This window comes from Haematobia irritans, chromosome 4 (genome assembly GCF_050003625.1).
Source record: "Haematobia irritans isolate KBUSLIRL chromosome 4, ASM5000362v1, whole genome shotgun sequence".
Lineage (NCBI taxonomy): Eukaryota > Metazoa > Arthropoda > Insecta > Diptera > Muscidae > Haematobia > Haematobia irritans.
In genome coordinates this window covers 227,413,097-227,437,459 of record NC_134400.1, presented here as the reverse complement: position 1 = coordinate 227,437,459, position 24,363 = coordinate 227,413,097, and the positions used below count along the sequence as shown (strand labels likewise).

General features: G+C 32.8%; 1 protein-coding gene across 1 annotated transcript in view; it reads right to left on the bottom strand.

The window, feature by feature from the left end:
* Window positions 1-24,363, bottom strand: part of LOC142236025 (uncharacterized) — a 37,855-nt gene that overhangs the window by 368 nt on the left and 13,124 nt on the right. The window contains exons 2-4 of the mRNA XM_075307275.1: window positions 13,114-14,091; window positions 12,877-13,071; window positions 11,261-11,771 (exon numbers count right to left, since the gene is read on the bottom strand). Coding sequence (XP_075163390.1) covers window positions 11,261-11,771; window positions 12,877-13,071; window positions 13,114-14,091 — 1,684 coding nt within the window. The remainder of the gene's footprint in view (window positions 1-11,260; window positions 11,772-12,876; window positions 13,072-13,113; window positions 14,092-24,363) is intronic.

The following is a 24,363-nucleotide window of genomic DNA, read 5'->3' as shown; positions in this document are numbered from 1 at the left end:
CTGGGATTATAGTCTACATATTTAGTGCAATATTTGTTATTCAATTTCAGTCAGATGGAAAAGTTAAAATAATCGTTGGTGTTCAGATGGAATGAGGAGTAAAACGGAAGCGGTGAATAAACATGAATTTGTTCCATTTGTAATGACATAATTCATTATGCAGGCACCTCTGACTGCCATAGTGACTGTATTTCATTAGTAATAAAGGCACTAATGTTTCAGGCCTACGTGCACTGAAATTAAACTTACTTAATATGAAACATTGTGCAACCTGCATCGTGTCCTAACGGTACTTAGCACAAATTCCTTTGAAATAAAGAAACTTATATTAAAAGAAAGTTAGCAATTTAAAAATTGTTTTCATTAGTTTTTGGATACTCAATAAGGCAATTTTTTTTGTTATTATTTGAAGAAATAATCTTTAGATCAGCGGAGATATTGAATCTATAAAAAGTTTCAACTATAAATTAATATATCAAATAGATCAAAAAGAGAATGAAAATTCAATAAATGAGATCTGTTTTCTAATTTTCATTTTATAGAGCCTATATTTAAAACTAGATGGTTCCCTAAAAATAACTTCATTTTAAAGAACTCGCATTGATGCCGCCGAGGGGCAATGGTTAGCGTACCCACTACCATTACTGAGAGACCCTTTGTCCTGAATGGTGGATTATCAGTGGCAGATTATCCCCTTTCGTTAATGCTGGTGAAATTTATGAGCGTTTCAAAGTTTCTCTCAGTAGTTTCACCGCAATGTGTAATTCCATCGGGATCGGCTATAAAAAGGAGGTCCCTTGTTATTGTCATAAAATTAGACAGCACTCATTGATAAGAGAGAAATTCACAATGGACTGAATAGGTGAGTCTGAAATAACGTGGTGCCACTATATCTAACTTAAAGAAGCAGCATCCTTCGCTCGGAATGAATACCAAATGCAAGGACAAAATCGGCCCTTTATGCTAACTCCTTATGGAGAAAACATCTAGGAATTTTTCTCTTACAAATTGAATCATCTTTACTCCCATCTTTACTCCCACAATGGACTGAATAGTCTAAGTGAGTCTGATACATCGGGCTGCCACATAACCTAACCTACTCCCACCGTACATCATCTTTTCATATAACTCCAAGTCCCTTAATTTTATTTTTATTTAATTTTGTTACTGCAGTAATACAACAACATGAAATTTATTTTTAGAAACTATTTGTTTCAATTCACCTTAATGGTGGACAATCAAACAATGCTTTTGTTTCTACAGTCAACAACTCCATAAGGAGTTAGCATAAAGGGCCCACAATTGAGTTATCTACACCAGCCAGATCTATAATAAAGGCTGTGGAAAGGTTTATTCGCCCGAACCGAACCATGTACAGTCTAGGCGTGTATATATTTGTATCTGGCGTTTTCTTTTCAATGACGCTATTAATCAAGTTCCTTAATCAAATTTGTTCATAAAAGCTCGAATAATAATTGTTAATTAAAACATTTGAAATTTCTTCATTGTGAATGTCTTCTTTTTTAGGGCAATTAAGAGGCAAACAAATGGTTTCACATAAAATCATAGACCAAGAAAATATAAAGACATACTTTTACAGTGCGCAGTCATTCCACTCAATTGCGCAGTCAAGTAGAAAACGAGAATTACCGTACAAATCAGTCAATTTGCATTATAAACAAGTAAGTAAAGTAGAAAGTCGGGCGGGGCCGACTATATCATACCCTAAACCACCCTTACTGAATTAGTAATCATAAGCATTTGTACACGGATGAAAAAGACTGTTTTTCATATGTTTGGCTATAAACATTATATGTTTGGAACACAAATTTTTAAACACAATATTTTTGAGTGCAAGCATATAATGTTCATAAACTAGCATAACATGTTTGGGACATATATGTTAATATGCTAGAACATATTATGTTTGGGACATAAAATGTTTGTAAATATAATATGCTTGGATGCAAACATATATTAATTTAGAAATAGCCTATAAACATATATGTGTTTAGTAGCTTGGAGCGCTATTTAACAGGGAGCGATATTGAATTAAGTTGGTGGTTGTTGCTTGTTATTACAAAATTAACATTTTATTTTTCCTTGGGCAATTGATCAGCTACTTCTTTGATCCTTACAAACTGTGTGGTCCGCTGTTCGAATCCCCGTCCGGCAAAAGGTAAAATTAAAATAAAAAAATCATAAAATTCAATAATTTCTTATACAATGTTTGTATTACAGAAAAAGGTGCTAAGAACTAAAAAATCTCGTGGAAGTGAGAAAGATGTGGGGGAATATACAATTGGGCAGAAACAAAATTTTGAGCATTCAGGTCGAAAACCTATGTTGTCAGCACCTATATTACCTGTTTATTTTCATAATTCATTATGATTGTAAATATATAAATAAATAAATAAAATTTTGAGAATTTTTTTTAAGCATATAATAATTTTGGGTGCAAAATGCTTCCAAACATATTATATGTTCATATAATAACATATTGTTGTTTTGGAAGACAACATTATTGAATTTGGATGCAAAAATACAAAATGTTTGGAACTTAGACTACCCAAACATATATTGTTTAGACCAATATGCTTTCAAACATATTATATATTGGAAGAGATCAAACATATAAATGTTTGGGCAATACCCAAAAATGTATATGCTTGAAGCAAAATATGTTTGGGAGTATATGTTACAGAAGCGATTTTTTGTTAGCGTGTAGGGTAACATTGATATAGGTCTGGGAGATAAACCACAGTTGCATATTTAAGAAAATTAAGGGGTACATGTTTATGGGTGCTTTGTCTCAATCTGACTATAGCTCATAGTCAGTGTTGCTAGAGAAAATTTTCGGTTAACTCTACAAGCACAAAAACAGTTTCCTACTTTCCCATACATTCCCAAACAATTTTCCCTACAATATTTTTCGTCTGGGAGATAAACCGCAGTTACATATTTAAGAAAAATAAGGGGTACATGTTTATGGGTGCTTTGTCTCAATCTGACTATAGCTCATAGTCAGTGTTGCCAGGGAAAATGTTCGGTTTACCCTACAAGGACAAAAAAGTTTCCTACTATCCCATACATTCCGAAACAATTTTCCCTACAATATTTTTCGTTAAATTTAAACAAATTTTACAAACCAAAAATGGTTCTAAGTACTTTATTATATTAAAACATGAAAATGCAATGTACATAACCTAGAATAAATTTGTATTACACCACGGTTGCCACAGTTGGTAGAATTCTACCAAAAATACTATTTTTTTTGTTAAATCTCTATAGAAATAAAATATTGGAAAAAGTTTCTATAAACAAATTTTTTTGAGAAATTGTTCTATGGAAATAAAATTTTGATAATAAATTCTATAGAAATTAGAATTTTGAAAAAAAAAAATACCACAGAAATAGCATTTTGAGAAATTTTTTAATTGAAATAATATTTTGGAAAAAAATCTATAGAAATACAATTTTTTTCTATAGAAATAAAATGTTGACAAAATTTTCTACAGGAATAAAGTTTTGACAAAAATTTCTATAGAAATATTTGTTTGGTAGATTTGTGGTAATCTTCAAATTTTGTTAGATTTTTTATTGGCACGAGTGGTAAATGTTGTTAAAGATCAAGCCTTGCCGGCTTCTAATTTCCTCCTCTAGAGCCACCAAAATGTAAAAATTATTAGAAATTGTGTTGAGTGAAAATGTCCCTACATTGTGGTCCAACGTGCCTACAAGACGCTAAATATTAGGAAAACCCTATATAGGGAATTTCCACTACTTCTAGCAACACTGGCTGTATTTGATATTGCACCTACGGAGTTAGTATGCCACTAATATTGATCCCATTATTAAAAAAGAGAAAATCGTGCAATATTCTTATGTAAGATTTGAGTAAGATCAGTTAAGAAATGAGGCCTGTATGGTCAATCATAAGGTTATTAGGGGCGAATTTATAAAAATCGGGCGATACATATATGGGAGCTATATCTACATCTGAACCGATTTCGATGAAATTTTGCACATATAGTTAGTACCATAGAGGACTGGATCTAGCCAACTTTGAGTAAGATCGGTTAATAAATAAGGGTTCTATGGCCAAATTTTGGAAAAATCGGGCTCTACATATATATGGGAGCTATATCTAAATCTAAACCGATTTCGATGATTTTTTGCACGTAAAGTTAGTGCTATAGAAGACTACATTTATCCAAATTTGAGTAGGATCGGTGGATAAATAAAGGTTTTGTGGCCAATTTGGGAAAATCAGGCGATACATATATATGAGAGCAATATCTAAATCTGAACCGATGTGGATAAAATTTTGCAGACTTGAAAGGCGGTGAAAAAGATTACCTTTTGCCAACTTTGGTTACGATCCGTTTGGAAAAAAGCGCAACGTGACCCCATTTGTCGAAATTGGGCGATACATATATATGGGAGCTATATCTAAATTTGATCCGATTTCTTCCAAATTCAATAGCGTTCGTCCTTGTGCCCAAAAAACTCCCTGTATCAAATTTCATCAAAATCGGTTAATAATTGCGACCGGAAACCTGTGAACAACAAATACATGGACAGACGGACGGACGGACGGACGGACACCAAGCGCTAGATCGACTCAGGAGGTGATTCTGAGTCGATCGGTATATATTTTTTGGGGTCTAAAATCAATATTTCTGTTAGGCACATTTTTTGGCAGATCAAACTTATTATACCCTGACCACTATGTGCACCCTCACAAAAAATCGCTTCTGTAACATATACTCCCAAACATATTTTCTTCAAGCATATACATTTTTGGGTATTGCCCAAACATTTATATGTTTGATCTCCACCAATATATAATATGTTTGAAAGCATATTGGTCTAAACAATATATGTTTGGGTAGTCTAAGTTCCAAACATTTTGTATTTTTGCATCCAAATTCAATAATGTTGTCTTCCAAAAAACAATATGTTATTATGTGACCATATAATATGTTTGGAAGCATTTTGCACCCAAAAATATTATATGCTTAAAAAAAATTCTCCCAAACAATATTGTGCTCAAAATTTTATTTATTTATTTATATATTTACAATCATAATGAATTATGAAAATAAACAGGTAATATAGGTGCTAACAACATAGGAACTCGACCTGAATGCTCAAAATTTTGTTTCTGCCCAATTGTATATTCCCCGACATCTTTCTCACTTCCACGAGATTTTTTAGTTCTTAGCACCTTTTTCTGTAATACAAACATTGTAGAAGAAATTATTCACTTTTATGATTTTTTGTTATTTTAATTTTACCTTTTGCCGGACGGGGATTCGAACAGCGGACCACACAATTTGTAAGGATCAAAGAAGTAGCTGATCAATTGCCCAAGGAAAAATAAAATGTTAATTTTGTAATAACAAGCAACAACCACCAACTTAATTCAATATCGCTCCCTGTTAAAAAGCGCTCCAAGCTACTAAACACATATATGTTTATAGGCTATTTCTAAATTAATATATGTTTGCATCCAAGCATATTATATTTACAAACATTTTATGTCCCAAACATAATATGTTCTAACATATTAACATATATGTCCCAAACATGTTATGCTAGTTTATGAACATTATATTCTTGCACTCAAAAATATTGTGTTTAAAAATTTGTGTTCCAAACATATAATGTTTATAGCCAAACATATGAAAAACAGTCTTTTTCATCCGTGTGGTTTAGGGTATAAAAAGGTGTGGATGTATAGAATTTTATATGCTTTTACAATATTTGGTGTTTCATCAAGAAAACAAAGGAAAGAAAGCAAATTAAAAAAAAATTACTCAATTGCAGACGAAAAAGAGCCCTCACGGTGTGCAGACTAACTACAGCTCTGTGAATTCACTTAAGATGTCTATACCTTCCTTGGTCTATGATAAAATGAAGATGAACCAAACACTGTGCATTGTATGGAAGACTACTAATATCCAGTGCTATCCTAGTTCTATTTCCACTATTGTACTATGGTTATTTTTTCAATATGGTTTTCATTTACTCATTAGCGTAGCTAGACAATTTTCCTAGGGGGGGCTATAGCCCCCCTAGCTAATAATTTATAGACTGAACTTACAAGCAAAAAAATAATTCTTTCCTCCCAAACGAAATTTTAGACAAACAAAGTTCGTTTCTCATTTGCTTTTCGCTGTAAGGAAGTGTATTTGGAAGAAAAGTATATACTTTTTGTGATAAACGTTTATTCTTTTCCAGGATGTAAAAACAATTTCATAAAGACAAACTAAAAAAACACATTGTTTTCTTGCTAATTGCATTTCCCCCACATCTTTCTCACATCCACGATGTTTTTTTACTTCTTAACACCTTTTCCTGTAATACCAACAACGGAGAATCGAACCGCGGACCATGCACTTTGTAAGCCAACACACTAACCACTGAGCTATGTACCTGTTATGGTCATCAATACATAAATATCCATATAAGTTATACATTTATATAGCATAGCTTGCGGCGCCCACGAACCGAATAAACAAAGTTTATTTAACAGAAACAAACATTTAGTTTGGCACCGTGGAGCAGTGGTTGCTACGTCCGACTTGCATGCCAAGGGTCGTGGGTTCGATCCCTGCTTCGACCAAAGTTTTTTGTTTGTTGTTTTTTTACATATATTCAAGATATGTTCGGAAGATTCCGAAAAAATGTTCAACATTACATTGTAGTATATTAAATTTTGAACTGTAAAATGTGTCTTATTAAAGACCTACAGTCAGAAAAGAACAGTGGTTGATATAAACGAAATGGACTGTGTTGTTGTTTCAAAAATAACTTTTTTTATTGAAAAAATAAAAAATTTGTAACAAACGAATTTTTTTGGTGACAAAAGTTTAAAATTTTCGAAGCAATTCAAAAAACTCTAACAAAAGAAAAACGTTTGCGGTACACGTTTTCCAAACGTTTTTTTTTCTTTGCGTGTATAGGTTCAATTATTGTTTTATTTCATAAAAAAGAATAAAAATAGACATCAAAATAATATATAATAAAGCAACTAAAAGTAGTTCCACACTTTTCCCAGCAAAAAATTGGGATTTGTTTTAAAGGCACAACTTTAAAAGCACTTCCAAAAATGTCCTCACAAAGAAGTTAATTATATTAACTACACAGGAAGTTTTTTACTTCAGTTTTTTCATATTTTAATGCATAATTTTTGTTTTCTTTTTTCAAATAGTTTAAAAAAAGAGTAAGAATAAATAAAATGGTAAAAATTATTCAAATTTTGCCACAAAAATGCCAAATCCATTTTAGAAAAATCGATAATTTTTGAAAATATTCAAACAGGCGTAAGAATGCATTAAAAATCATAAAAAAATATGAAAATTATTATATATTAATGTTTCTTGAAGCTCGAGGTCTTTATAAATATTTATATAATTCTAACAAAAGGTCGACCAAAAATCAAATAAAAAACGAATAAATAAAAATTATTTGCGCGTGACATGAAATTCTCGTGATACGCGTGAATCATGCGAGTCGTGAACAAAATCTAAAGCAACTCTCGTGAATGTGCGTGAATGGGACTAAAATAAATATGTCGTGCGTGAGAAATAAAATCGGTTCGTGAATGTGCGTGAATAAAATTTCTGCAAAATCACACTCACGAAAATAATCAAGATTTAATTCACGCTCGTATGTTAACTGAAATTAATTTAACTCTCGAACTGTATTCTATTTTTGAATTTTGTTACCTTGGTTGATTTCCGTTTGGAAAATATCGTTAGTGATTTTCCTGACCATATAATGGTCTCAAATTCTATCATTTAAATAATAGAACATGTTTGCGGCATTTGAGAACCATTTAAATGCTTATTGCCAACATATATTTTTTCCGCTCGAAAATTATTTTTACAAAGACAAAATACATGGTTTTCGCGACAATTACATACTCTAAATAAGCATTAAATGGATGCGGCAACCATGTCCAAACATGTTTTTTCTGTGCGTGCATAAGGACCATGTACATTGTTTTCGGGACCATTTAATTTTTTAATTTTTTTGCAGCGAAAAGAATTTTATAAAAACATTGAGCAGGTACACACGATTTTCATTTTGGGCGTCAGTCGTGTGTTGATTGTTTCTTTGAGTGGACGGAGAATACGGAATTACTGTGTTTTGTGTAAGTTTATTTATTCAGAAGTGGCACGTGGTCTTATGTGAACACAAAAGGGAATGTATAATTGAAAATAAATGTACCTATTTTTGTTCTGCATTTTGATATATGTTATGGTATAATTTATTTTTATTTGCAGTTAATTTGATGTCTGCGTTGGTACATTTGATGGGCACGAATTAAATATGGAATGATTACATATTGTTGAAATTGAACCAAAATAGAGTGTGTAAAATTATGTGATGTTTGCTTGCACGACATTATAAATACAAATAAACACGGAATTAGTTTATAAATAAATAAAAACAAATGAATAAAGTTAATTTTGTGTTTTCTTTCTTAAGTGGGGTCCTTTTTTCGACGACTTTTTAACTTTTTAGATGAGGACAATTTTCATCACAGTGGACTGAATAGTCCAAGTGAGCCTGAAAATCGGGCTGCCTCTATACCTAACTAAAGTAATGCAGAGAGTAGTCTATTGTTTAAATTCATAGGTACTCACTGCTTCTCAGAACAAACGGGTATTGTTAGTTCAATTGTAGCGAGCAGTGTGTATTTGTGTGTGTGAGTTATTGTGCTGATGATTTGCTGACATGAATGAGGATGAATTTCCATTTATCACCTGAAGACGTTTACAATCAAATCCGGATCCGATCACCGCTCTTGCTTCATCCAACAGAGGCGGTTAAAACTGTAACGACTTGGCCTATTTCTGTTGTCCATTGTAGAGATTGCTGGCCCCCAAAAACTGAATGTCTTAGACACAATGCCATTTGGGGTGAATATCCTGGTTGACTGGTGAACATTTACGTGATTTACACAAAATTTAAATACAATCAAATAATGAGGAAGTCACAATGAGGTTCATATCACGACTGGGAGAATTTAATGGCTCATTTTATTAATTTATTTTAAATGAGAGTCTTCCGAGACATTTGTCGTGCTGTTGGTAATGGATACTGTGCTTGTTATTACGAAACGTATAAGAGAATTAACATAAATAATGTTTAGCACAAAAATGGAGGTAATCTGTGAGCCATAGAGACGAACACCCGCATCGAGATAAAGCCTACATCTCCATAGGCGACAGAAGAAGAAGGGAGTGAGTATTTCTCAAGTTATTACTCAATGAATTCAAATATTTTACTTAAGTTTGTTTTTGGTTTTGGCTTGGATGATGAAATGTGCACTGAAAAAATATTGTACTGAAGCCTAAGATTCCTAGTCCTTAAATATACATAATGTGTTTTTTTCCCAAAGTCGATAAACTTCTCAATAAAGTCCTTTTTCCTTATAAATAAGTGATTTGACTTAAAAATGGGTATCTTAACATGAAAGAAAATTTTGTTGACTAAGAACAAAATTAATGAAACACTCCCTTTGTTCCATTCGTGTTTTTCTCTGTACACTGAAAAAAATATTGACCTAATATGGAAGATTATGCAACTTAAATTTTAGGACTCAAAATTTATGTAATGCTAAGGACAAAATTCTTTAAAACAATGACATTTTAATTAAAAGAAAGTTTATAAGTTGCTTCAAAAAAAATTTCATTAAATTTAGGACACAAATCTTGAAATTTTGCATCTCTCGGCTGAAGTTGTAGATCTTTGAAGTAAGACAAATGTTCATTAAAATAAAGAAAACATTTTTAATTTAAAGAAATCGTCTTTAACTCAACTGACATATTGAATTTTTAAATTTAAGATAAAAACGCTTCAAATATAGGCTAAGACTTATTTTAAGAATTTGCATCTTTGGTTTAAAGTATTTTTAGCATTAAGAAAACTGTTTTTACTTTGAAGTACCTGGCATAATTTGGATTTTGAAATTGAAATTTGTTTGTATATAAATACCTTTATTAATATATCGCAAAAAGAAAATAAAAACTCGATGATTGAGATCTCCATCCAATTTTAAATTTATTGATCCTAGATTTAAAGCCAGGTAGGTCCATAAAAAATGTCTTTATCCTTAAGGGAAGGTCAAAATCTTTGAATCCAAATAAACCTTTTTTTTGAGTGTATGGCCTGGATATTTCACTTTTTTGAGTGTGTATTCCTAAATAGAACCAACATTTTGTTATTGAAGATGAAACGGGTGGGTGTTTCATGTAGAACTTCTCTACACTGAAAAAAGTCATGTCCGGTTCCAAAGATTTTGTCTTTACTTTAACAATTTTGGTATTGATTCCGAGCCAAAGAAGCGGAGAATTCAAGTAAGGATACGTTTAAGACACAATTTTCTTTTAAATTTGGGTTTTGTGTACTTGACTCTACGAAGCAAATTTTAATATTTCGCTTTTTAATTTTTTTTTCTTCATATGCTATCAAAGTCCCTTAAAAACAAGTTCACGACAACTTAATTTTCCAAATTCAGACACGACTTCCAGTAGAAATTATGCTATGCTTCAAGTAAAAAACGTCTTTAAAATATCTTAAAGTGTTGGAAAACATGTCCTATATTTGAACGATTTTTTGCTTTGTAGGCAAGATGGAAAACGACAACAAATTTAAAGACAATTTCGTTCATTTTAAAGAATTTTCAATTCAATTTCAATTCAAACATTTATTTAATCAATCTTTAATCTTGGACCATACATTGATAGATTTGAAAAAAAGTACAACAAGCTAAAGAAATTACAAATGCAAAGGAAAAAAATCATAATAATACTTAAAACTAATGTGAATACAATATTCTCAAAAGCTGAAAAACTACACGCACATTTCTTTACCTAAACACCAAAAAAACCAACACCGCATATGGAGGTAATTATCAGTGATGATACAAAAACAAAGTTAATTGTTATAATTAAAAATACGGAAAAGTTCTTATAATCGGATGGAATTGCATTCCATAATCTGGATAAACGAATTATGAACGATCTTTCAAAAACAAGGTGTGAGAAAGTCTATCAGAATTTGAGTATTACGAGTAGAGTTTAGAAAATTAAAACATTGGATGTAAGCGGGTTCACCATGTTTTATAATGCTAAAGAAAAAACTAAGGCATCTTATGCTTGGGAAGTGCTCAAAAGTACAGCCAAGAAACTGATGCGTGAAATACACATAATTACGTCGGCAGTTACGACCATAGACATACCTTAAAATGCTGTGAAATGAGGATTCAGTATATACCTCAGCTCCGTACAATATATGAGGCATTAGTAACGAGTGAGCCAACATATACTTTATTTGCGTAGGCAAGATAACATTTATGCTGTACAACTTTTTTAGGATGAGATTTAGTTTGGAGCAGATGTGGGCAATATGCTGCGCATAAACCAAATTGGAGTCAATTTGATAACCAAGTGAAGTTATGACATCTTTCGAAGAGACTATATGATTCTGTACAGTTATAATTTGAGGAGTATTTTGGCGACGTGAGTAGTTAAACACTATACATTTAGTTTTCGGAATATTAATGTTGAGATGGTTGCGACGGGCCCAGTCGCATATCCTCCCAATATCGTCGTCCAAATGTGAAATGCAGCGTGATAATCCTCCACTAGTACACGTACTCAACAGCTGAAAATCGTCTGCATAAATTCCCATATTTACATGTTGAACACAGAGCCGAACATCATTGACATACAACATGAACAACACAGGACCTAAAATGGAACCCTGAGGAACACCGGCAGAAATTGCATTAACACCAGACACACGACCATCACATCGAATATACACGCAATAAAATAATTGTTTCCTCCCAAACGAAATTTTAGACAAACAAAGTTCGTTTCTCATTTGTTTTTCGCTGTAAGGAAATGTATTTGGAAGAAAAGTATATACATTTTGTGATAAACGTTTATTTTTTTCCAGGATGTAAAAACAATTTCATAAAGACAAACTCAAAAAAAAAAAACATTGTTTTCTTGCTAATTGCATTTTCCCTGACATCTTTCTCACATCCACGAGGTTTTTTTAGTTCTCAACACCTTTTCCTGTAATACCAACAATGTAGAAGAAATTATACGATTTTATAAATTTTAAAATTTTTTTTTACCTTTCGCCTGGACGGAGAATCGAACCGCGAACCATGCACTTTGTAAGCCAACACACTAACCACTGAGCTATGTACCTGTTATGGTCAATAGATAAATATCCATATAAGTTATATTTATATAGCATAGCTTGCGGCGCCCACGAACCGAATAAACAAAGTTTATTTAACAGAAACAAACATTTAGTTTGGCCCCGTGGAGCAGTGGTTGCTACGTCCGACTTGCATGCCAAGGGTCGTGGGTTCGATTCCTGCTTCGACCAAAGTTTTTTTTGTTTTTTTTTTTACATATATTCCAGATATGTTCGGAAGATTCCGAAAAAATTTTCAACATTACATTGTAGTATATTAAATTTTGAACTGTAAAATGTGTCTTATTAAAGACCTAAAGTCAGAAAAGAACAGTGTTTGAAATAAACGAAATGGACTGTGTTGTTGTTTCAAAAATAACTTTTTTTATTAAAAAAATAAAAATTTTGTAACAAACGAATTTTTTTGGTGATAAAAGTTTAAAATTTTCGAAGCAATTCAAAAAACTCTAACAAAAGAAAAACGTTTTCGGTACACGTTTTCCAAACGTTTTTTTCTTTGCGTGTATTGAGAGCGACCAGACAGGAAAGACAATAAAAGTTTACAAGCTGTAGAAGAAAATTTAAATTCGTGGTAGAGCTTCGAATGTAGTATAATATGGTCGACTGAATCGAAAGTTTTACTCAAATCAAGAGCCGCGAGAATACATGGGTCACCTCTATCAAGTGCCCGCCTAATGTCATCCGTTAGCTTAATCATAAGAGATGTGGTACTATGATGTCTCCTGAAGCCCGACTGACAGTCATAAATTAATGAGTACCGATCAAGATGTTCAATAAGTTGGTCCTTTATTATTATTTCAAAGACCTTTGATAAAGCTGGAAGGATAGAAATGGGACGAAAATCAGAACAGTCATTACCACTAGTACCCTTTTTCCTCATCGGCGCCACTCTAGCCAGTTTCCAAGCCATAGGAAATTTATTAGTCAATATAATAGTATTAAACAAGTGCAAAATATGCTGTGATACAAATGGAAAAATCAATATAACAAATCTAATAGGTATTTCGTCAGAACCAACTGCGTTGGACTTAATTCTGTATATTGCACTTTCTAATTCTACCATATCTATATTTCTAAAACTAAGACAGTTATTGCGATCATCCTCGTATATAAAATTTCCTAAGCTATTAACAGGTACATAATGAGGCGTAGTAAAATAATTATTAAGATTATCTAGATCTACATCACAGTTATCGCTATCACAGAATTTAGAATCGAGAACTCCCGTGGAACGAAACATTCGAAAACCATACGAACGTTTAACTCGTCGAATGGTTCGACGGGCAATAGCTCTATACATCTTGAAACGAGATCTACTTTCGTCGGATCGATTCTCAATAAAATCCCGGTGAGAGAGATCCCTATTAATAATAGCTCGACGTATGTCTCTGTTATCATACCATATAGGCTTGTCATTTCTAATTACTCTTGACCTCAAAGGGACATAGTAATTAAACAATGCATATAAAATATTACTCAGGATTGAGAGTTGTGTGTCAGTATCATTAGTAAAATAAATAGCAGAAAAGTCAGTATTCAATGCCGCGAGAGACAAATCATCCAGTGAAATAGAATCATAATCCCCAAAAACATAAGTAAGATTATCACTATAGGTCGGGATCCTATATTGCAGAAGGATGAATGCATGTCGGGAATTCAAAGCAGGGAAGTGAAATTGACTGCTGCGGGTGATAGATGAAGTATTACTGACAAGAGTATAGTCAATCATTGTAAGCACATTTCTTGTGAGATCATAGTGCGTTGGAACGTTATTATGCAGCACAGAGAGATTGCAGCGGGTTAACATCAATTTAAGACAGGAATACTTTCTACGATCTAAGATATCACAGTTAAAATCACCTTAAATAATTACATCAGGAAACCGTATAATAAATTCTGAAATGTAATTCTCCAGGGCATCTAAATTACCACTGGGCAAATACACCACACCAACAAGTAACTCATATCCGCTGGACACTATTTTCAAGAACAGCGCCTCACAAGAATTCGGCTCGGATAAAGTTGAAACAACCTTGGCCTGTAGGTTCTTGGAAACATATAGCCCGACACCCCCTCCTCTCATTCCTAGGCGATCATTCCTAAAAAAGTTATAGCCCGGGATTTGCACGGATCTGGAAGGAACATATGGCTTGAGCCAAGTTTCAGCCACACCAACTATATTAAGGTGTCCACTGTTTAAAGCATTTTGAATCTCATCAAATTTGGTAGAACGAATAGAAGGTTTCATCGACTGCGCGTTAAAAAATCCAATATTTAGAAATCCTTGGTTGGCACAAAAATGTCTTATAAAAGAATCATCACTGACAACCTCGCCGATGCAGTTATCCGTAATCAATGTGAATATCGAAAGAAATGTGCGTCAATATGGAATGGAAAGGAAATATTAAACTAACAACTATAATAAATATTATGTAAAATACTAAACGAAACATTAGAAATGATAAAAAAATTTTGTTTTAAAATAAATCATGTAATAGCTGACTAATATAAATAAAATAAATAACAAAAAAACCGCTACCTAGATAAAGTCGGACAGCCTGAACAACGTACCGTTCATACCACAAATACACCCGCACAATCTCCCGGGGCCCCACATGAGACGCATGGCAATCCTGACCTGACTCAAATGAAATTATTAAAAGCCAAGTCAACCTTGCCAAGCATCCCACATAGTATCCACCAAAAAAAAAATTGCCGGAGTAAAATCGTAACATGAACAACCTATGAATCCTAGCAATCCGACAACTAACCCACCCACCCTTTCCAAATCTAGTGAAGAAATATCTAGTACTTAACTGAATTATTAGCCTTACCTTAGCCCACAAAAATTTTCTTTCATGTTATGATACCCATTTTTAAGTCAAATCACTTAATTACAAGGATAACACGACTTCATTGAAAGGTTTATCGACTTTTGGACAAGGAAAAAAACTTTATATTAGAGAAATGTGATTTTGCATTCGTATTTTCAGGACATAAAATCTTTGGCCTCACGACAATATTTTTTTTCAGTGTATGACTTGTGTGGAGCGCCATTCGGACTCGACGATAAGATAAGCAATGAGAAGAAACTAGAATCGGGCCTCTACAGTGAAAAAACAGTGAACCCAACAGGAAGAAACATTTTAGAAAATTTAGATTATGTTTAGAAAATTTCAACCAAACAGTATTACAAACGCTGACATCAAGAATGCCTTTAGTGCCATACGAAGTTCAAGATGGGCGCATTTTACAAATTTAAAGAAAAAATGAACTATTTTGTGAGAAGTACGAATTTAGTAAATCTTTATGCTTCATTTGTGTATTATACTTTGCCGTAATTTAGTTAATTTAACGAACGTACACTCTTACAAAAAATCGCTTCTGTAACATATACTCCCAAACATATTTTGCTTCAAGCATATACATTTTTGGGTATTGCCCAAACATTTATATGTTTGATCTCTTCCAATATATAATATGTTTGAAAGCATATTGGTCTAAACAATATATGTTTGGGTAGTCTAAGTTCCAAACATTTTGTATTTTTGCATCCAAATTCAATAATGTTGTCTTCCAAAAAACAATATGTTATTATGTGACCATATAATATGTTTGGAAGCATTTTGCACCCAAAAATATTATATGCTTAAAAAAAATTCTCCCAAACAATATTGTGCTCAAAATTTTATTTATTTATGTATATATTTACAATCATAATGAATTATGAAAATAAACAGGTAATATAGGTGCTAACAACATAGGTTTTCGACCTGAATGCTCAAAATTTTGTTTCTGCCCAATTGTATATTCCCCGACATCTTTCTCACTTCCACGAGATTTTTTTTAGTTCTTAGCACCTTTTTCTGTAATACAAACATTGTAGAAGAAATTATTCAATTTTATGATTTTTTTTTATTTTAATTTTACCTTTTGCCGGACGGGGATTCGAACAGCGGACCACACAGTTTGTAAGGATCAAAGAAGTAGCTGATCAATTGCCCAAGGAAAAATAAAATGTTAATTTTGTAATAACAAGCAACAACCACCAACTTAATTCAATATCGCTCCCAGTTAAATAGCGCTCCAAGCTACTAAACACATATATGTTTATAGGCTATTTCTAAATTAATATATGTTTGCATCCAAGCATATTATATTTACAAACATTTTATGTCCCAAACATAATATGTTCTAACATATTAACATATATGTCCCAAACATGTTATGCTAGTTTATGAACATTATATGCTTGCACTCAAAAATATTGTGTTTACAAATTTGTGTTCCAAACATATAATGTTTATAGCCAAACATATGAAAAACAGTCTTTTTCATCCGTGTACGCAAATAATTTTTAGAGTAAAGGAAACATAATATTCCATGAACTAAAATAAAGTTAAATTGGCTTTATAGAAATAGAGGGTTCACTTTTATTGAGTGTAGGATATTCTGATTTTAGTAAGTAAGAGTTAGCACCTTTTCTGTAATTACTGATTTAGTAGTAAGAGTCTACAGGATGGTTGACTCGAAGAGAATCAGAATCCCACAAAAAACGCTTTGACACATGTACACCCTCAAAAAAATCGCTTCTTTAACATATGTTCCAAACATATTTTGCAGGAAGCACATATATTATTGGATACTGCCGACACATTAATATGTTTGTTTTATGTGAACATATTATATGTTGGAAGCATTTTGAGCCCAAAAATATTATATGCTTGGAAGAATTTTGCACATACTCGTAATTTTTACTTCCACGAAATATTTTAGCACCTTTTTCTGTAATACAAATAATGTTGAAGAAATTATTCACTTTTATAATTTTTTTAAATTTTACCTTTCGCCTGCACGTAGAATCGAACCGAGGACCATACAGTTTGTAAGCCAACACACTATCCACTGGGCTACGTAGCTGTTATAGTCACCAGTAGATAATTATCGTTATAAGTTACATTTATATAGCATAGTTTGCAGCGCTAACGAGCCCATGCAAACAGAACACTGTTTAACAGAAACATACATTTGTTTGCCATGTGGAGCAGTGGTTAGTATGTTTGCCTTGCATGCAAAGGATCGTGGGTTCAATCCCTGCTCCGACAAAACACTTTTTTTATTTATTTTTTTTTTTAATTAACACATTTATATTTATACTATATTAAATTTTTATAATGAAACTTTGAAATGTGGGTTATTAAAGATTTATAGTCAGTAACAGTGCTTGATATAAACGAAATTGACTGATTTTTGGATAAAATATTATTTTTTTATTGCAAAAATAACAATTTTGTAAAAAAAACTGTTTTTGGTAAAAAAATTAATATTTGGAAGCAATTCAAAAACTCGAACAAAAGAAGAACGTGGAGTCGACTATAAACATATATAAATAGATTTATAATATAAACATAAATTTAGTTAGGCGTGAACAGTTTTTTACTAGCATTTAACACCATCGCTCTAAAATGCCTTTTATTTTTCTTTAATAATTCATTTTAAAGAAAATAAACTTTTTAAATTGTTTTAGCTGCAAAACTCGAACTTATAGTCCGCTTTTATATTTGAAGGTGTCCGTCAACTCCTCGTGGACTACTTACTAATAAAGAGGAACTAAACTTTGTTTTTATACATTTTACTGTGTAATTTTTCAATATTTCCTCCTTATTTCATATTACTGTCCCAACTCTAAAAAGAGTATAGTGCCCTTTCGTTATTTTTATGAAGACCCCTGATTTCTTTTAACGAACCAAGAAAAAAATTGTGCCCATAATGCCAAAATGATAAACAAAACACATGTCCCCACATATATAAAATGCTGCTCTCAAGGTGAAAACATATGCTGTTTGTTTTTCAAATGTCTATTCTCTTGGTTCCGAATGTCTATTCTCTTTATTCAAATTAAATAATATTTAGACTTAAGCATATCAAATTTTCCGAAACAACATACAAGCGGTTTCACAGAAATTGTTCTCTTATGATTCTTTCGCTGTGTTATGTTGATATCTTTCGTCAACTCTCCCGGTTTCCATCTCTATTTCTTTCTCTATACTCTCTCTCTGTCGCTTTGAAAAAAATACCACAACATATGTATGTTTAGCAGAAATTTGTAAATTTATATATGTTTGCATTTACACATATGATTTTTATGGAACATTAATGCCCCAAACATAATATATTCTAACATATTAACATAGATGTCCCAAACATTTAGTGTTAGTTTAGGAACATTACATGTTTGCACTTAAATATATTGTGTTTTAAAATTTTGCCCGAAACATATTTTGTTTATATCGGAACATATGAAAAACATAGTTTTCTAACAGTGTACAAATGTTAGCTGCCCGTTTAATGGCTTTTCTCAGCGCGGCCATACAGGCATACGTTTTACACCCTTTTCTCGCTCGCTACACGCAAAGAAAAAAAACGTTTGGAAAACGTGTACCGAAAACGTTTTTCTTTTGTTAGAGTTTTTTGAATTGCTTCGAAAATTTTAAACTTTTATCACCAAAAAAATTCGTTTGTTTCAAAATTTTTATTTTTTCAATAAAAAAAGTTATTTTTGAAATAACAACACAGTCCATTTCGTTTATATCAAACACTGTTCTTTTCTGACTTTAGGTCTTTAATAAGACACATTTTACAGTTCAAAATTTAATATAGTACAATGTAATGTTGAACATTTTTTCGGAATCTTCCGAATATATCTGGAATATATGTAAAAAAAAAAAGCAAAAAAAAACTTTGGCCGAAGCAGGGATCGAACCCACGACCCTTGGCATGAGAGTCGGACGTAGCTACCACTGCTCCACGGTGCCAAACTAAATGTTTGTTTCTGTTAAATAAACTTTGTTTATTCGGTTCGTGGGCGCCGCAAGCTATGCTATATAAATATAACTTATATGGATATTTATCTATTGATGACCATAACAGGTACATAGCTCAGTGGTTAGTGTGTTGGCTTACAATGTGCATGGTCCGCGGTTCGATTCTCCGTCCAGGCGAAAGGTAAAAAAAATTTTAAAATTTATAAAATCGTATAATTTCTTCTACATTGTTGGTATTACAGGAAAAGGTGTTAAGAACTAAAAATCCTCGTGGATGTGAGAAAGATGTGAGGGACAATGCAATTAGCAAGAAAATAATGTTTTTTTTTTTGAGATAGTCTTTATGAAATTGTTTTCACATCCTGGAAAAGAATAAACGTTTATCACAAAAAGTATATACTTTTCTTCCAAATACACTTCCTTACAGCGAAAAGCAAATGAGAAACGAACTTTGTTTGTCTAAAATTTCGTTTGGGAGGAAGGAATTATTTTTTTGCGTGTAATTGTGTTATTGCTTATAGATCTAAGGATGATGAGTTTCGATCATTCCTAGTTAAATTTGCAACTCTTTATGCTTGAATGTGCTTTAATGAATCGCAAACACCCACACACACATATTTTTAAGCACAACACAATTTTGGCACCTTAGGTTTGTGAAAACGCTAGTTGATATTCGTAAAGCTTAAAATCTCCGCAGAAAATTGAAATTTGAATTTTTGCAATGTCATGGGAATTCAACACCACAGTTTTTATTTGCATAGTTTCAATAATCCCCTCATATCCATACTATATAAAATTTTAAAAAATGGGTAAAAGTAACATAGGGGCCCCTATGCAAACCGGTTTGCAGATACATACACACACACAATCGTGACTACTAGCCCTTGTGTACATACATTCATGGCCAATGTTCTCTGCAAGAGACGGAGGAGTGAAGAAGTTTCTAACAGCTCTTACGGCTCCTTGGGGAATTAATTTCGTTCTTCTTAAAGGGGTTGTGTGTCTTCGTTCCTTGTGAAATATAAGCCTCTAGGGCCAATGGCTATAGCCAAAGGCAGTACGATAGGCAAAGGCGAAAGCATGAAAGAACTTTGCCTTAGACGAATAGCACATCGGTGTGCTAGAGAATTCATTGGATGGGATTTTCTATCGATTCAAAATGAATATGTTTCAGTCCATGAAAAAAATTCTTCCGAAAATATTTAGTAAGAAATTTAAATTTGAGTAACTCCATGGGAAGAAGAAACGAGAAGGAGGAGAAAGAATGCACTGCAACAAATATTGTCGTAAGCATCAATATACCTTATTTTTATGTTTTCGCTGATGCAAGTATCTTTTGCTCATCCAAAAATCGATAAACTGTTTACAGAAAGCATTGTGTCTTCAGAGTTAGGCGGTTCGACTTTAAAATAGGACTAAAAGACTGCAAGAAAAAGGAAGTCCATTTTGGCTTTAATAGATATAAAACAATTCTTGAATACTATAGACGATAATTTTTTATAACTTGATTAAGACAATAAAACCCAGTTTGAAAATTGGAGACATCTCTATTTTAGGGACTCATTTTTAGTCGAGTTTAAATGTCGAATTTTAAGTTTTACTTTACTCAATTATGAAGGACTTTTACGCTACATTATGTTGTCTCTTAAATGTATTCCTTCTTTGGCTCGGAATCAAAAAAAAAAAACTCATTACTGTAAAGACAAAATCATTGTGTGCGCGTTTTTTCCAGTGTGGTTAAATCATATTAATCGTTTGTTACACATTAACAAATTTAACCTTTTTTCTTTTGCCATTAAGATAAATGATCTCTTTGTGAGAATAGTTTTGCCATTAATTTCATTGAAAACTCAAAACTGGAGGACTAAAAGACTATTAGCGTAGTAGGCATTAGGGTTAAATTAATTTTGTCGGGACAACAACAGCAGACAGACATTCGAGACGCCGACTTCCAAACTCATCATCTCATTATTTCGGAGCAAAACTGTTGTAATTTTATTGTTTCTGCACTGAAAAAAATATTGTCGTGAGGTCAAAGAATTCATGTCTTTAAAATACGAATGCAAATTTGGCTTAGCATAGAAGATGCATTTCTCTAATATAAAGTTTTTTCCTTGTCCAAAAGTCGATAAACTTTTCAATGAAGTCGTGTTGTCCTTATAATTAAGTGATTTTACTTAAAAATGGGTATCACAGCATAAAAGAAAAATTTTTTGGGCTAAGGTCAACTTGACTTTAATAATTCAGAAAAATTCTTTAAAATAATGAAATTGTCTTTAAATTTGTTGTCTTTTTGCATCTTGACTACAAAGCAAAAAATCGTTCAAATATAGGTCATGTTTTTCAACACTTTATTTTAAAGACGTTTTTTACTTGAAATAAAGCATTATTTCTACTGGAAGTCGAGTCTGAGTTGTCGTTAACTCTTTTTTAACTCTTTTAAATGACTTTGATAGCATATAAAGAAAAACAGCTGACAAAAAACGAAAAATTATTATAATTGTGTCTTAAAAGTATCCTTACTTGTATTCTCCGCTTCTTTGGCTAGGAATCAATACGAAAATGTTTGAAGTAAAGAAAAAATCTTTGGAACCTGACATGCTTTTGTTCCATTGTTGGCATCGCTCGCTTAGGGAGTTAAAATTTATATTAAATTGGATGACATAACCTGTTACACAAAGCGTTGGCAGAATTACTCCAAGTGGTGGAACACATTGCATTTTTAGATGGGAGAAGTCTCTCGATCTCGATTGGGGGGAAATCTAAAACGAGCTAAGAACGTTCGTCTGTCTGCTGTAATCATGCTAAATCCATCAATATAACATTCTGAAATTTGGCACAGATTCGTCCGAAATCTGGTCATGTTCAAAAAGAGGCTATATCGTGCCCATATAAACCGAGCATTAGGTTTGGTTAGGATAAAGTAGCAGACTGTTTTTATTCAAGATCACTTAGACTATCCAGTCCCTTGTGAGGCCATATTAACTAAAAATGTGGAGATCGATTTATATGGGGGCTATATATAATTATGAACCGATTTAGACCAAGTTTGTGCACGGTTATTAAATAACATATATTGATATCACAAACCAAACATAAACCGGATCGGATGAAACTGAAGAGGTTCCGAAGTAATTTTCAATTCCATCCGACTTACGCCAATAATTATTCAAAATAGGTCCTTACAATCAATCAATCACCCTTTATTTTGGAAAATTTTGGTTGGGTTGAAGTAAGTAAAATTTGCCAGTAAATATTTAAAATAAAGTTTCATGTAACTAACATCTTCTCGAAAGTCTCATTTGAGCAATAACTAAAATTAACTTAAAACAAGTAAGGAAAGTCTAAAGTCGGGTGGGGCCGACTATATTATACCCTGCACCACTTTGTAGATCTAAATTTTCGATACCATATCACATCCGTCAAATGTGTTGGGGGCTATATATAAAGGTTTGTCCCAAATACATACATTTAAATACCACTCGATCTGGAAGAATTTGATAGACTTCTACAAAATCTATAGACTCAAAATTTAAGTCGGCTAATGCACTAGGGTGGAACACAATGTTAGTAAAAAATATGGGAAACGTTTAAATCTGAAGCAATTTTAAGGAAACTTCGAAAAAGTTTATTTATGATTTATCGCTCGATATATGTGTATTAAAAGTTTAGGAAAATTAGAGTAATTTTTTCGACTAAGCAGTGGCGATTTTACAAGGAAAATGTTGGTATTTTGACCATTTTTGTCGAAATCAGAAAAACATATATATGGGAGCTATATCTAAATCTGAACCGATTTCAACCAAATTTGGCACGCATAGCAACAAAGCTAATTCTACTCCCTGTGCAAAATTTCAACTAAATCGGAGTTAAAAATTGGCCTCTGCGGTCATATGAGTGTAAATCGGGCGAAAGCTATATATGGGAGATATATCTAAATCTGGACCGATTTCAACCATTTTTGGCACGCATAGCTACAATGCTAATTCTACTCCCTGTGCAAAATTTCAACTAAATCGGAGCAAAAAATTGGCCTCTGTGGTCATATGAGTGTAAATCGGCCGAAAGCTATATATGGGAGCTATATCTAAATCTGAACCGATTTCGACCAAATTTGGCACGCATAGCTACAATGCTAATTCTACTCCCTGTGCAAAATTTCAACCAAATTGGGGTAAAACTCTGGCTTCTGGGAACGTATTAGTCCATATCGGGCGAAAGATATATATGGGAGCTATATCTAAATCTGAACCGATTTCAATAAAATTTGGCACACTTGACTATAGTGCTAATTGTTCTTCTTGTGCAAAATTTTAAGCAAATTAGGGTAAAACTCTGGCTTCTGGGGCCATATAAGTCCATATCGGGCGAAATATATATATGGGAGCTATATCTAAATCTGAACCGATTTCTTCCAAAATCAATAGGGATCTATTCTGAGCCAAAGCACATACTTGTGCCAAGTCGATTGGACTAAAACTGCGACCTAGACTTTGATTACAAAAATGTGTTCACGGACAGACGGACATCGCTATATCGACTCAGGAGCCCACCCTTAGCATTTTTGCCAAAGACACCATGTGTCTATCTCGTCTCCTTCTGGGTGTTGCAAACATATGCACTAACTTATAATACCCTGTTCCACAGTGTGGGGCAGGGTATAAAAATACGAATTTAAAAATTGCATTTCTAAAGCTCTTCTTCCCAAATGACTTCTGCCAAGTGCCTAATTTAAGAAAAGGGGGAGTAACACAAAGATGAGTATTGGTTCAAGGAAAAAGTAACTTTAATTGTGGCAAAAATCATACACGCCAAAAAGAAGACACCAGAAAGCATTGGCAAACAATCCCAAGAGATGACAAACATATTCATCCATTTTACTTGCAAGCAATCTGCTACCCCCTCCTTGTCTGTTACAAAAAATTCTTTCATTAACATGTCCAACATGAGGAAGAGGAAATTCTTAAAACTCATCTTTTGTTCAGTTGGAACCAAGATAGAAGCAGTACCTCAACATTTTGCAAATTGTCCAACAATTCGGAATTCCGGTTGGCTTCCCCACCCAAACTCAAAGTTTTCCAAACTCTTGTTGGTCTCTACGACGGTTGGGAGTTTGCAATAAACAAGTGACGGTCATAAGCCAGATGATGTGTATGGACGAGTGTATTCCTTGCAGGGACAATTGGATGGATCACCGGACGGATGAAACTACAAACAGGACCACGCACGTACGCACTTATCTCAATGAATAAGACGTTCGTTGAGAAAGTCAGGCTGTTAACAT